General features: G+C 35.9%; 1 protein-coding gene across 4 annotated transcripts in view; it reads left to right on the top strand.

Annotated features, from left to right (window-relative positions):
- SPOCK3 (SPARC (osteonectin), cwcv and kazal like domains proteoglycan 3) overlaps positions 1 to 10154 on the top strand; it is a 162413-nt gene extending 152259 nt beyond the window's left edge. For all 4 annotated transcript variants that reach the window (XM_048941101.1, XM_048941099.1, XM_048941100.1 and 1 more), the window contains 4 exons: positions 2123 to 2344; positions 7773 to 7835; positions 8795 to 8932; positions 9939 to 10154. In XM_048941101.1, the coding sequence (XP_048797058.1) occupies positions 2123 to 2344; positions 7773 to 7835; positions 8795 to 8932; positions 9939 to 10111 (596 nt within the window). In that variant the 3' untranslated portion in view covers positions 10112 to 10154. The remainder of the gene's footprint in view (positions 1 to 2122; positions 2345 to 7772; positions 7836 to 8794; positions 8933 to 9938) is intronic.
- Positions 10155 to 15231: the final 5077 nt, after the last annotated feature.

The following is a 15231-nucleotide window of genomic DNA, read 5'->3' as shown; positions in this document are numbered from 1 at the left end:
TCATAACTTAGTGATGCACGAAACCTTTGAAATTTTAAGTGGCCTTTCAACATACCTCAGACAAATTTATTTCCTTTTATGCTAAAAATTGAAATTGACTACTAGAAATGAAATAACCAGAGTGCTTGGTTGTTTTTGTTTTCCTTAGGAGCAAGTGTTATATAAGTAAAAGAACTCTTAGTATCCTCTAAGGCAGTATACTTAAGGATGTACTTGAGTGAATTTATTCTTCCAGCATGGACCACATATACTGCGTACTAAACTTGAGAATGATGACACTTTCACTAGACTGATGCTGGAAATTCCACATACTGATGTACTTTTCTGCACAGTTATCTAGTTTGACAACAACATTCAACCCTGAATACGCATTTGGAATGACTTCTGTCTTCTATTCTTGCCAGCATCTTATTGAATAAAAACTCTGTCTTCTCCTCATGGTTGCTCTTTTTCTGCAACTTTTCTTACAGTCTGGTGAGCTTGCAAGAATGCCAAAATAAGAAAAATTCTTGAGCACAAGAATAATTCCTCCCTACATACAGGTACACAAAAGGCAGCATAGGAAATGGTATGTTTCATATCAGGCACTTCCTTAATCCAATGTCTTGTGGAGGATCTCTAGCTGAAAGCAGGACTAGCGAAGGAAAGAGAAGTGTCTGGGAAGTGTTAAGAGGCCTTCAGGAACAGAGCCTGAGAGGTAAATAATATTATACTGAAAATTCATCCTTGGAAAAAAATGTTTTAAGGTGGAAGAACGTTCCAAAGTTCTTTTGGAACATTTGGAACACTTGTTAAATAATTTTGATGTCTTTCACAGGTGAAGGTGAATAACACATGTACTGGGATACCCTTGGACATGTGGTCTGGTCTTGTCTGTCTCTGCTCTCCATAGTCCACAGAAAAATTAAGTTGTTTTGTCAGAAGCTGGAGAGTAAGGAAGAGTGTCCTTTTCTTGGATGCTTCATAGTTGTTTTTATGTAGCGTTAAACATATCAATGTAATCAGTACCAAAAGGATTGTGATTTTTTTTTTTTTTCCTGTAAAGCAGAAATAACAGTGAATGCAACAAGCCAACAGGGAGCAAGATTAACTGAAGGAAAAAACATTTATTTAGAATTTTTAGGGAGAGGGAATTTGTGTTTGGGCGTTTTCCTTTCTGAAATGGTTGCTCTGCCACAGTCTGGATGTTCCCACATGCATGTATATCTAAAGAAATGTACATTGGTTTCTGAGTCAGGTTTCTGAATTCTCCAGTTTGACTTGTTTTAGAAGTATGCAACTATTTTTCAGATTTTATTGTTTTCAGAACAACAGCTCGATTTTTAACAATAGTAGAAGCTGGGAATTCCTGTATGCTAAGTGGAACTCTCGCATCAACTTCCCTGTAGCCACAGTCTCATCTCATCTTTTCATTGCTTGGTTTTAGCTGAAAAGCTATTCAGTAGAATCTTGTATTCAGCTAAATCTTGTTGTCTGTTAGGATGTACAGTCAAGTGCTTTACCATGTTCTCCATGGCAAGACCCGTGACACGTAAACAGGAAAAAATCTGTGTTAAATGCAGCTCACATCTAAGTGAGAGGCCTGTCAGCTCATGCATTTCCCTTCCATGTCCATATGCAAGTCTGCTTGTACTTCACAGCTGATGGAGTATGTGAAATCTGAGATCTGGCTGCAGGAGTAATTAATTCAACCTCTTCCTGGTGGCCTGGTTACCAGGGAGCAGTTTAAGCAAGATGTACAGGTAGATCTTACACTGGAAGCAGGCTGCTCTTAGTAGTCCCTTTTTGCATGCCTCCCCTGATACGTACAGTGCATCAGATAAAGTTAGTTACTGCACATACTACGCGTGCTATAGGTGTAATATTTGACAAGAAGGCTCATATTTCTAACTGTTTCGAGAATGATGACAGGATTTATTTTAAGCAGATTAACTTAATGATTTTTTAAAATGAAGATGAAGTGTAATTTACACATGGAATTTCAATGGTGCCCGCTGCTTGTGTACTGTATCCTCGTAGCACTGGAGCAATGTCTGTGATACAGCATGCTTTTGTGGTGGCTGAGCTCAGTACCTGCTTTATCTTTCCTGTTACCTGATTTATTTTTGGTTTTGGCTTCTAGGATTTGATACCAGCATTTTGCCAATTTGCAAAGACTCCCTCGGCTGGATGTTCAACAGGCTTGATACGAACTATGACCTGCTGTTGGACCAGTCAGAACTTGGAAGCATTTACCTTGACAAGAATGAGCCGTGCACAAGGGCGTTCTTCAATTCCTGTGACACATACAAGGATAGTTTGATATCTAACAATGAGTGGTGCTACTGCTTCCAAAGACAGCAAGGTAAAAGATGAGAACAGCCTGCATATTTGTATGACTGATCTTACTGTAGTGCTCCATCTTTTCTTTAACGTAGGAATATTATTATGGTGAACTACAAGCTTTTTAAATGCCTTGCTATCAATCTGTGTACAGCTTTTTGATCTATTGTGAATACCTAAAAAAAAAAGGGGGAGAAAAAGAAACTAAATGGAAGAGTTTGATGGAAATTCAAGGATAAAGTACAGAGGAGTGGCAAAAGCTTTTACAGCAGTATTGTTTTACCTGCTGATTTCTGGTATTCACACAGAGGAAGGAGACCAAAATAAAGAATAGAATCACTCACGTTAGTTCTTTCCCTATCTACTTTGCATGTGTTATAAAATAAACATTTCATTGCTAAACTAGGGCATCTTAGTGGGTTTTTTTTTGTAAGCCTATTACAATAACTACACTAACATCATGGATAAAGTTTTTTTTTCAGTCATTTGAACCTAAAACCAGTTGATTTTCACTGCCTGCAAGAATCTTTTTGTTTTTTTTTTTAAAGTCTTGATGTGATTTCTTTAAACAAATAAACATAGTGCGTAAGTATTGATTTTTAGATTTGGCTGAGTCATCACGTGAGTTATATTCAAACAAGTTGTGAGGAATTACAGAGTTCACTTAGTAAATATTGGCTGAAACTGGATAGAATTGCCCATTCCATTTTCTTGCTGATATGAGGGAGATTTTCAAAGGGATAAATAGCAACTCAGATCCAAATCTCTACAGATGTTGACTGTGCAGGAGGGAAGATTGATGATGCAGTGGAAAATTTCAGAAACTGTTCAATGCTTTTGAAATTTAATATCTCTCTTTTTTATATCTTACACTTTTAAAACTTCCATGATAAATTCGCATTAACACTCACTACGTATGGTTTGGCTCTGATTTCTGTGGAAATAAAGATCTATCAGGCAACGTTGAGCAGTTGAGTAGATTTGAGCAAAAATAAAACTACACTTCTTTAGATGTATAGTAACTTGCTTCGTTCCTTTGGTAGTCTTACCACTAAAAAGTTAACAATCTTTCAAGCACCTTGCTTTATTGTAGAATAATACTAATTTCTGTAAGTAGTCAGTGCTACCAAAATTAGTCAATCAAACATTACCCAAGCAAAGTAGTTCTTAAGTAAAGAACATAGAGTGTTTTGTTTGGTTGGCTTTTAAAATAAACAAAACCCCAAATGAGCCTAATAAATAAACGTCTTTATTCTTTGGAAGGCTACATAATTCTTCTAATTAACACTTAACAAAGTCTTTTTTTTCTAAAGGTGTAAGGAGAAAAAAGTGCTGAGTGCTTGTAGTCTTTTGTCATTTCTTGTCTCGCGCAACGTTAGAACTTGCAGTGTGCGTGACTTACTGAATTATCTAATCACTATTTGTTGTGTTGTAGCATCTTTTAATATGTTCAAGTTTAACTATCTTTTACCTCCACGAGTAGAATAGAAATAAGGCCCTTTACTAGGCCTTTGCTGCAGATAGTAAGGAAGTGGGTAGGTAGAGAAATTCAGTATTTTCTTTCTGATGTTCACTATAATAAGATGAAAGCTTCAGATCATGAAGGCAGCTGTCTTATTCATTGAACTTAATAGGTGTTTTCTGGGTACACTTAGAGTTTTACAGAAGTATTGATTAACCAAGTTTGAAGTGAATACAAAACTTAGTTAATGATACATATCATACTGGGATGGAAATTGTATTTTACTATTTTTGAATTCCATAATCTTTGCTGAAGTCATCATTTGAGAAGGCCTCTTACTGTGTCATTTAATTTATCAGTTCATGACTGTTTGGATCAGACAATTACTTGCAATTCTTTGTGCTTTCTTTTTGCTGGAGTTTTATTATGGTGAGTCAAAGTGCAGTAGCCCTATTACTGCACAGTACTCACATCTAGTCAATACAAGTTATTTTTTGCAGTACTCAAATCTCATCTGTCTTGCTCTTCCTGTAAAAGCTTTCCCACTTTGGCTGCTGCTTAATTTCCTATGTAAGGCCCAGCGATGCATATTGCTTTTTTTCTTGGCCTTGTCCCGCTGTAAATGCAGCTCAGCATTTCTGCAGTACTTCAGAATCTGGACTTCCTAGTGCTCTGCTGTCTTCCCACCTGTTTTGGTCCCTCTTGCCCTCTGGTTTCAACTAACACTGATGCAAGTGATTCAGAACTTTTTTTCTTTGGTCCTTGACATTAATTTAACACTTCTTTCTTAACTAAATGCTGAGGCACTTCACTGTTGGCCTCTTTACAGGTTGGTTATGTCTTCTAGTACTTTATCAGTATTACAAGTTTGTTTGTTTGTTTGTTTGTTTTCATTGCTCCTTGAAAATAGAGTAGGAGAGTAACCACTTTTACTGGGAGTATTAATGCTTGGAACATAGATATTTATTTACTGCAGGCCGCTGTGTGGGTCTGTTAGTCTGGCATTTATCTTGGATGTCTTTTTCCTACAGGCTCTTCTGCCTATCGGGAATAAAAAACTACTTTGTGACCTTCAAACTAGTTTGTCTTGCAGAATAGTGGTATATGTTGTGATTTTTATTTGTTGCATCAGTCTCTTGAGCCTGCAGGGTATTAAATACGAGTGTAGATGGTTAGAGAAGAAGGTATAATGTGGGCTGTATAAATGAGGTCTCCAGGAAGGTTTCTGGAAGTGCAGTATTGACCACTTCAAATCTCTATACCTAGAGCCTGAGTTGTCCATAATCAATTATATATACTTGACTGCAATTGGAGACAAGACACAACGTGACAACTTTCATGTCAAGAATTAGGGGATCTGCAAAATATTATCTACTTGATACTTGGAAAATCTGTTTTGTAATTGAATAAGATAGAGCATCTGAAAGCTGGAGGCTCACTATTTGAGCAGCAGCTCCTTGAGGCATTACTGTTAAGTATCCTAGATATTTTCTGTCACATCTATCAATTTTCCTCCCATTGCTTTGTGAACGTACCTCTTTTTGTAAACCAAAGCTTTATCATACAAGCCCTGCACCACCTTTTGACGTAGCTGAATATTGATGTCTCAAAGTCCAGCATTAACAACATGAGATACTCTGGTGTACATCAGTACTTGGATGACTGCATAAATGTGGGTGGCCAGTAAGTGGTTCATAAATCACTCAGAACAACGCAGTGATTTTGTCAGAAAATTCCTGTCACGTTGCTGGAAATAGGTTGAGGATGGAGATGGTGGGGTCTCTTGTTTGCATTCAGGCTATCAGAAAGGCTTTTCTGATGTCAGATTCATTTCAATTTCAAAGGAAGACTCAACAATAATTTTTGTACGGAATAAATCTTTTTTGGTCATGACTCCCAAGGCTGGTTTTCCACTGAATCTGTTTTGTATTGAATTAAGTTCAGAAACCTAGAAGAAAGCTTTTCCAAAAATCACGAACTAAGTGGAAGAAAATGAAGAGGGAAACATTATCGTTTGGGAAGGGTTGAAAAATTATGAGCTATGAACTGCAACAAACCAGTTGAGCTTCCAGCCTGCCGCTTTCTTGGCAGCTCTAAGCACAAGAGTGTTTTTAATATTAATTGCTAAGAATGTTTTGCCACTTTTATCCTGAGAAGCAAATCTTAAATGTGTATCTTGAAGACTTAGCTTCTATAAAGAATTTTGTGTAGGTAGCTTTGTCATGATGGCCTTGTTACCTTTTGATTAGTGGTATTTTTTTTTCTAATTCTCCCTGATCTGTAGCTGTAATTGAAGGGGTTTTGTAGGCATAGCCTGTCACTTTTATAAAATATATGAATGCATTTCTAATTTACATTTTTTTTTTTCCATAGAACACAGTAGATGTATCTTCTTGCTAGGCTAGTTGTTCATCTGCATGTTCCCATCTTCTTTCATAGATCCTTCTGATCTGTGGGACTTCTTTGTGTGAATGGCTGTAATCATTCGAGTTGAGGGCAGTCTAAAGTTGTATGTATCTTTTAGTGTATGAGATATGTAAAGAGCATTTAAAGTATAAAGCCAAGAAAAATTAACAAGTGGTTCTTAATGAGCGGTTTTTGATCTCTTGCAGTTTATATTTGTTCTGTTAGATAAGACATCATTAATAGTTTCAAAAGCCTATTGGTGTATCCAGGCTATGCTGATGATGAGACTCTGCGTTGACCATGAATTTATTTTTGATCCAGTTACTCTATGTAATTATCACTGATGTTTGAGCATTCCCGCCAGAAAGATTTCTTTGGATATTACATTTTTGTCAGTCCTTCACCCTTTTGTGAATCCTCTGCTTCTCCCAGCTGCGTTCCAAATTCTTTCTCTCTTGACTACATGATGAGAATACTTGTTTTCCTTTGGTGGAATTCAGGAAAGGCTGCTTTGGACTTGGACCACTGAAGTGGGTTTTTTTTAGCCTGCGCAGTGACTGATTTCTGCTCAGAATGTCCTTTGCTCGTGTGTCCAAAGCTAAGGTGATCTTACTGATCTTGAAGTAACTTAGATGTGTTTTCTGTATGCGTGGACAGAAGTTGTTTCACGAGGAAGCCTTGAGTAAATAACATGGAAAAGATATATTACAAATAACCAGAGTGTCTTCAAATGAAAAATGAACTTAATAGCATGTGAGATTCTAGTAGAGATGTTATCAGACTATAGTCTGGGAACACTTAGAGATGAAGACACACATGTGAGTAAACCTATGAATATTAATACTGTTTCAGAGTGAGAAATACCTTTGTGCTAGTGGTGCAATGTATGCAATATCTGGATTCAAAATTTATTCAGCAGTGATGGATGTGTGTTTGTGTCTTATTTCCTTCCCGTTCATGGAATGTACTCTGACTTTATAGAGAGCAGAAAATTAAATGATTCAGAGCTATCTCTCTGACTAATGGAAATCATATTACCTCTTCTGCCTCTTACCTGAAGTTTTGGGCACAGTTTTTAACTAGATTGCTAAACAAGGAGCTTCATGCCCATTGAATTGGTCTTTAATTGTTGCAATAGAACCCCAGTCTTGCAAATTTCAGTGAAGAACATTTTTACGTAGTTAACGCCGTATTTGAAGTTCAGAACTTGAACATGACTTGTAACAGAGATGAAAGGGTAAGATTGATTTCTGTATACTGATGAAGTAGGGTGTGGTAGATTTACTGTTTCGTTATAACATTTTGAAATGGTCAGTGCTAGTGACCAGATGTTCACTTACAGCTGGGTTAACTGGCAGTTGCTTTCTGCTCTAATTCGTGGCTGTGCTTAGTTTCCTAATTCCAGAGCTGTGGCAAGCTGGATTAATTCTTCTCTTTCAGAGCTGAGAATGTGACTGCTAAGGTAAGGGCTGTGTGTTTTTTAAGATCAGCAGTTAGAGAATGTAGCAAACTGAAAACTTAGCCATATGCTTTTCTTCCTAGATACCATGTAATATGTTCAACCTTTCTCATGTCCTTTTAGACCCACCTTGCCAGACAGAACTCAGCAACATTCAGAAGCAGCAAGGAGGAAAGAAGCTCCTAGGTGAGCCATAGATCATTCTTTTGAAGGTTTTATTGCTTACATAAATAATCCTGGTGAAACAGCAACATAAAATCAATATTAATCCAGCAAAGATAGAGAACAGTAAATTCTAGTAACAAAATTTATGACGTTTTTGAAAGCTATTAAACTTAGTTTTATTACCATACCTACTGAAAGATATAATGTCTGTTCTATTAACCTAATAGGAAGTATGTTTTTATGGTTATAGAGTGTCTCTGCTGATCCTTACTTGAATCCTTCTTTAAGCAATTGAAATCTTTCTTGTTAATCAGTATATATTGTATTAATATCGCTAAAATGCAAGATCTTCGTTTTGCTCTTAGCCTCAGTGTGAAAGCTGCAATAAAAGGCTTGACCCAAAGTAGTCAAAACTGTATTTCTGCTAAGGATGGTTTCAAGTAACTGTGTACTTCTAAGTGTTTTGTACAGTGTTGTTTGTCCATTTTTAAATTTTCTTTCAAAAAGATGTCTTTCCTTGTAAATTAAAAGCCATGACTTATACAGCCTTAGAGGATAAGTCCATGATCACGTCTCTACTTGTCACTGTTCTTGGGCTGGTTGGGCCCAATTCCTTAAGTAATGGGTTGGAGACCAACATCCTGGCAGAAGGGAAGGGAAAAAGGGAAGAAGATAGGGAGATTGGCCTAAAAAGAAAACAGCAGCAACGAGCTAAGGGAGAAAAGTAATTTACTAAATATGATAGTGGAATGTGAGATAACATAATAGAATACAGTATAATTGGAATTTAAGCTAATAAATAAAATGAGAGTGCCCAAAATGAAAGATTGTAGATGAGACTAAGCAGTTCAAAGCTGGTATCCACTGTACTCTGTTGCTTATCAGTCACTGCTGCATAACAGAATCTGGCAGAAGAAAGTGACCTTTTTTACATTGATCAAGGGGCATTTATGTCTGTATTTGATATTTATATATTCCAGGACAGTACATACCCTTATGTGATGAAGATGGATATTACAAACCAAGTCAGTGCCATGGAAGTGTAGGGCAGTGTTGGTGCGTTGACAGATATGGCAATGAAGTAACAGGATCCAGAACAAATGGTGTGGCAGAATGTGGTAAGTTAAGAAACTTCTGTGGACTTGATTTGGAGATGTTACGTGCTTTGATGGCCAACCAGGCTATAAAAAAAAATTTCTTCACAGAGAACAGGCATGGGATGCAACTACGTGGGTTTTGATGTAAATACAATTTGTGATTTTTATTTCTTTGGTCTTTGTAACTCCTATGACTGTGACATTTGTTAATAGACCTCGTGTCTGTGCTTTTCATGGTGTAGGTAAACTTAGGGAAAATTAACTACCTATAACAGTATTAGACAAATACCCTGAAATGCTTGGTGGCATCTCTTTGGGTAATCAGCATGCTGGATTTTTTGTTTTGCTGGAACGAATTCCAGAAGTTTTCAGTACATTAATTCTTCCCTTTTTCCTCTAAGAAGCCCTGCAACTTCTAGGAATTCCCATTCCACCTTTATTTCGTGTCCAAGACATCAAAAATGGCAATTAAAGCCTTGCATTTCTCCATTTCCCTTCCTTTGCAGAGGAGCGTAGCCTGAAATACTGGATAAATTAAACACATATCAGTGTTACAGCAATTGACATACCTGTTCAGGCCAATTTTCCATCTAATCCAGTTCTGGGTAGTTGTGCAGTTCCAGGTAGTTAAAGATGATATGTAAGAACTGAGAAACAAACTTTGTTTTGTCACTAGTCCTTATTTTGAACTGTAAGTAGGACTTAGATCCTTTTTTCTTTTCCTGGAGCTTATTATGTTTCTGCAAGTCCATGACATTCATCTCTATTTATTAAAATTGAGGAATTCATCCCTACTGATGTGGATTTCCTGTAAGACAAAAAAGAAAAAGATAGTGTTTATATTTTATTGTGTAATTATATTCTTTGTGAAAGTTTTTTTTTTTAAAGTAAGAGATTCTCCTGAAAGTAAGTAATTTGCATCTCTTTCGAATGCCTATGAATATTACTTGATAAATATGGTACATATTATTCTATGAATGCATGATAGAGTTTGTGTGTCTCTTGTGTAACTCTCATGCCTTTTCAGCTATTGATTTAGAGACGTCAGGGGATTTTGCTTCTGGTGATTTCCATGACTGGACAGATGATGAAGATGATGATGATGAAATAATGAATGATGAAGATGAAATTGATGACGATGATGAAGATGAAGGAGATGATGATGTGGATGACGACGATGATCACGATGGATATATTTGATGATATTAGGAGGGTGGATGAATTGTATCTTTCTAAAATTCACAGTACATTTCACAAAATCCCTTTGCTCTTCAAGATCAAAAGGATTCTAACAAATGTGTATATTTTGTATGATTATTTCGAACATTGCAGCTGGAGTCATAGACTTTTCTGTTTAAATAAGAGTAATTATATTATGTGCTTTTGAGTTTTTAAATGCCTTTGCGCTGAAGAAAACACATTGGAAGCGTAGCCTGAAGAAGAAAATGTTATGTGCTACTGAACATATAAATGATATAATGTAGAAAATACACTATTAAGACCAGTTCTTTTAAAACTTCTGTGAAAAGTTATTTCCCTTACCTGGACCCTGTGCATGTCCTCTTCAGGACACTTACTGTAACTTCAGTTCTGTCAGGCACAGCAGGCTTTGCAAGTTGCCTGCTTAACACAAGAAAAACACGGTGCAGGAGAAAAACTTTGATGCACAAGTAGCATCTTACCAGCCTTTAATTAACCAAAGGTAAGGAGAAAAATTAACAGGAGGGAAAAATGAACAAAGTCCTCATTTGTGTTTGCATTTGGAGTTGTTTTTTAATAGGACACGGCTAGGTTCTTGAAGGGATTTTTCAAAAGCAGTCTCACAGACGAGCACTAATTCTGTAAATTAAACATTTCCTTGACTTTCTTTTTCTTCATGTCGAGGTTGTCTAGGCTTTAAGGTTATTTACTCAAACATTAATTCACCCTTTGTTGTTTTTCAGTATGTCTCTCTAATCAGATTACCATAAAATAATTAACATGGGGAAAAAATTGAGTAAAATTATATTACCTTTATATATGACTGTGTTTCAGAGTATTGACAGTTGGCCCAACATAGTTTTTAAGAAGTGCATAATTATACCTTTTATTTTCTAAATTCAGGAAATAGTTTTGCATCTTTATCTTAACTCATGTTGTTTTCTGTTACTAGTGCAGAAACTTAGCGAAAGTATTGTAAAGGTGCCTTGCAAAAATAGAGATAGAGAGACTTGAGCATGCATACCAGTATAGGTTGTTAGGCAATAGCTGAGCACACCCAATTACCAAATTAATGCCAGTATAGGTACTGCTGCTGGAATGAAGAAAACGGGGTATTTTTTTTCCTACTGTTATGTAACTACCATGTGGATTAGATCATAATTATTGTGTAGAGTAGCACTTAAGATTTGACTGTAGAGAAAATTTCTTTAATCACTGTATTTATGTTAGCATGTTAATTAATTGTGTAGAAACTTTGGGACTCCACCATCTTCATATCACATCTATTGCTTTCTGCCCACAATAAAGTTGACTTGACCTGTATAATGTAATACTACAGGTTGTATGATTTCAAAACTGGATTACTGGTTTCCCGTCAGTAATTAAAAGGAAAATCAGTTTATTATTTGAATTAATTTTTACACATTAAATACAAAATTTAATGTTTATCCTATGTGATATTGAAAAGTATACTGCATTTTATTTTTTACTGTTTCTGTATAGTTTGCAAAATAAAGACTCTTGTAACCAACTTTTTTGCCAACACAGCCCATCATTTTGAATTTTTGCATAGTTTGAAATTATGAAACAGAAAAAATCATGTTTCAGATACATTTCATCTATAAAAACATGTATTTATTTATATTAATAAGCATTTTTTATTATTTTATTTCCAGTAAATAATTTTGGATTGAGGCAAAACCCATTATGGACTTCTATTTTTCTGTATTTTTTTTCTGAATTTTCTATAGATTTGTTATATACTTCTGTGGCATTGTCTTCATTATATAATTAAGAGAGACGTACTTTTGTTTAAACTCCGTCATAATTTGTGGGGCATAGGTGTATTATTTTCTTAAAATAAAAATAGCTAGGGGTTTGCCAGTCCAATACAACGGGATTTTATCAGAGAACAGTTTCTTATGGATGAAATTAACTGATATATAAATTGATTTTAAATAAAGAAGCTGAAGATAAGTTGTTGTCATTATTGGCTGATGTAGCAAATCCTGTTGTTTGTTGTTTGTTGTTTTTGTTGTCTTTTTTATTTTCCTGTTAGAACCAAACTTCATTAGATGGCAAAGCAAAAATCATTTCTTTAAATCCCGTTATGTGGGGAATTAAAGCATAAAAAGAAAATTTGTCGTTTATATAGCTAATGAAATTACGGTTTGAAGGCTTAAAATGAGCTGTTGCACAAAAGAGCGTGAAATAAGTTTGTGTCGTTTCTTCCCTGAAAATTCCACGTAGAAAAGGAAGAGATCAACCTGGATTTTAGTCCTTGAGTATCACAACTGCGTGTCATACAAATACGACTCAGTAAACTAAATTTACTAAAGAGCAGTGGAGATTGGGGAGTAATTTTTAAGAATTGTTGTGGTCCAAAACTTAGGGATTAACAACAAAAATCTGAATTTTCTCATTCACGGGGAAAGCTGTACAGTTCAAGACTTTATTTGAAGGCATCTTTCCTTGCAGGGCGGAAGGTAAATGAGTCTGTGCATTAATGTTACGACGTTGATTCTGCTCTTGTGAATTGTAAGCTGCCACATTGCATCATGAAAGGAACGCATGAAATCGAGAGCAGGTATAACAAATGAAGGCAGAGGGTTAAAATATGAAATGAAAAGCTAATCAAAAGCTGCTTCCTTCTATCGTATGCAAGTGCAGGCAGGCAGAAATAGGGAGCCCAGGATTTTTAAAACTTCATAAATGATTTTTATGGTGTCTTTTGCCGTTTCTTTTTTTCTTATGGTTGTGCACATTGTTATGTACATAGATATGCAAATATAAATATATAAATGTGGAGGATTTTCAGACGGTGATTAATCTTTCTGCTTTTCTTGGAATGTGTGAAAATATAATTCTCATCTTCATTGAAAAGGAATACTGAGTTCAATGAAATGATTACATAATCACCCAAGAGAATATTATTTTTTCAGGTCAAGCCAGAAATGTATGCTTAGTTTAGAAGCAAGGGAATTACTGTCATTAATTCACTTGTACAAAACCAGATTTCTGTGCAAGACTGAGAAGGTGAACCATGATGATAGTGTGAAATTTTTTACAAGAACTGGATTTCTTTAATAATTATTTAAGAATCAAGTGCCCTGGTGGAATAATAAAATTAGAGAGTTATTTTATGTTTCATAGGAAACTAAAAACATCTGTATTTGCAGTGTTTCTTCATTAGAATAACGCATATGTTTTCTTTTATTTCCAAATGCTGTTAAAAATTTCATTTAGAGCTGTGGTAGCTCAAGTTTACTTGAAATACAGTAATCATTTTTACTCTTTTTCTACCAACTTAAACATAGAATGGGCAAATAGTCCACAGTTTTGATTCAACTGGTTTAGTGGATGCTGCGTCATTTGTTTCCAAATTTCCATTTGAAGAAACAGATCTAAATAGAACTGAAGAACAGTCTAATGGATTGGAAGAACCTTCAGCTGAAACAGTTAACAGTTTTGTCATTTCTGATATCTGAAAAGTGAGCAAAACAACTGAGAATCCCACTCTTGAAGACAGTGACCAACCTGTGTGCTGAAGTAACAGGGTAACCTTCTGTCACGAGTAGAACTCCACTCTGATTGTACTGGTTGTACAGGAGTAGATGCGGTTTGCCAAGTTGTTAGTTGAGCTAGTAAAATGGCAGTAGAAAGAAATGACTCCTTGAGGTTATGGATCCAGAGCAAGAAGAGAAAAGGAACGTTCCCACACTAGAGGTGATCCCTCGCCTTGAAATCTTTGTTGTGTTCCAGATTGAACTGCTTCCTGAACAGACGACTTCACTACGCCATCTGTCTGATGTCTCAGAGGTGAGTTTTATGAATGAAATGCCCTATTTTTTAAAAAGTGTCCCAATTTTTAAGAAGAATCTCTATGCTTTATTAGTAGTAAAAAAACAGTTTTATATCTCTTCACCAGTTTCCCATACGGCCCCATAGAAAATGATGATTAAAACTTCAGAGAGTGGTATCCATTTTAGTTACCTGTCTGAAAGTAGGGCAAGTTAATTATTCTTTCCAAGACTGCAGAAAAGCCAACAGCACATCCTGCTATTGTATTGTTAATCAGGCAAATAACAACTTTAAAGCTCTGCCTATACCCATCAAGGCAAAGAGAGTGTGCACTGTAGGTCTTTTTATTAGCATGAGATACCCATTTTTAGGAGTACTCTCAGACACCTTTCCTATTTTGTTGTTTACCTCACCCGCTTACGTAAGGACGGGTTTTGGTGAGGTTGTGTTGTCTGCTGGGCTTAGTCTGTGTGAAGTAGAGAGGACTGGATCTCTTCCATGGGTCTGTGATTTTTGTGATGAGTTTCCAGTTGCCTGATGGGGCTGGAGGGCCAAGCTACAGTTTGCACAATTTTAAGCACTACTGAAGTAGTGTTGGACAGAACACTTAGTTGATCTTGTTTCAAAGCTAGCAGAGGTGGCTGATGTTTTCTTTCAAAACAGTCAAACAGAAATTGACAATAAAGCAGTAGCTGTAACTAAGAGCACAGTTTTACAGACGTAATGCTGAAATATTTTTCCTTCCTGGTGGAGAGTAATGTGGATATTTGGAAGTGCACTGTGAGTAAGAATCAATTGCGTTGAAGTATTATGTAAAACTTATTTGGGGCTCGCTCAGTTTTACACTTACATTTGTATTCCTTAGTGCTTCTTGGTGATAAGGAACTAAAACTGGCTTTAAGACAAAATCTGTGTTCTGCTTGTGTTGAAGTTCATCTGTTTTCTGGTGTAAATATGAGTTCTTGATGAAGACAGAATCTATAGTTAAATGTGTCACCATGATAATTTCAAGCCAAATCTCCCAAAGCAAAAAATGACTATAAAATTAATCTTGGTTCATAATCTTGGCATGCCTCTTCCTTTTTTTTTCCCCACCAAGTAAGAAGTGGTTAAAAACTAACAATCTTTAATACCTCATCTATGACAGCTGCCTGGCAAGTAGAGCTGTATGTTTAAGTTCATTTATTTGTTTTGGCTTGGGTGGCTTTCATGTTTGCTGAATGTGATGAAAAGATTTGTACAAAGCTGCAGTCACGAGTTACGATTGACTGATCAAATGGATTTTACAAGTTTGTATGTTAGTGCAAACTCAGATGAGA

The sequence above is a fragment of the Lagopus muta genome, chromosome 4, assembly GCF_023343835.1.
Source record: "Lagopus muta isolate bLagMut1 chromosome 4, bLagMut1 primary, whole genome shotgun sequence".
NCBI lineage: Eukaryota > Metazoa > Chordata > Aves > Galliformes > Phasianidae > Lagopus > Lagopus muta.
Note: the sequence above shows the minus strand (reverse complement) of the source record. Positions and strands in the feature narration are given on the sequence as shown.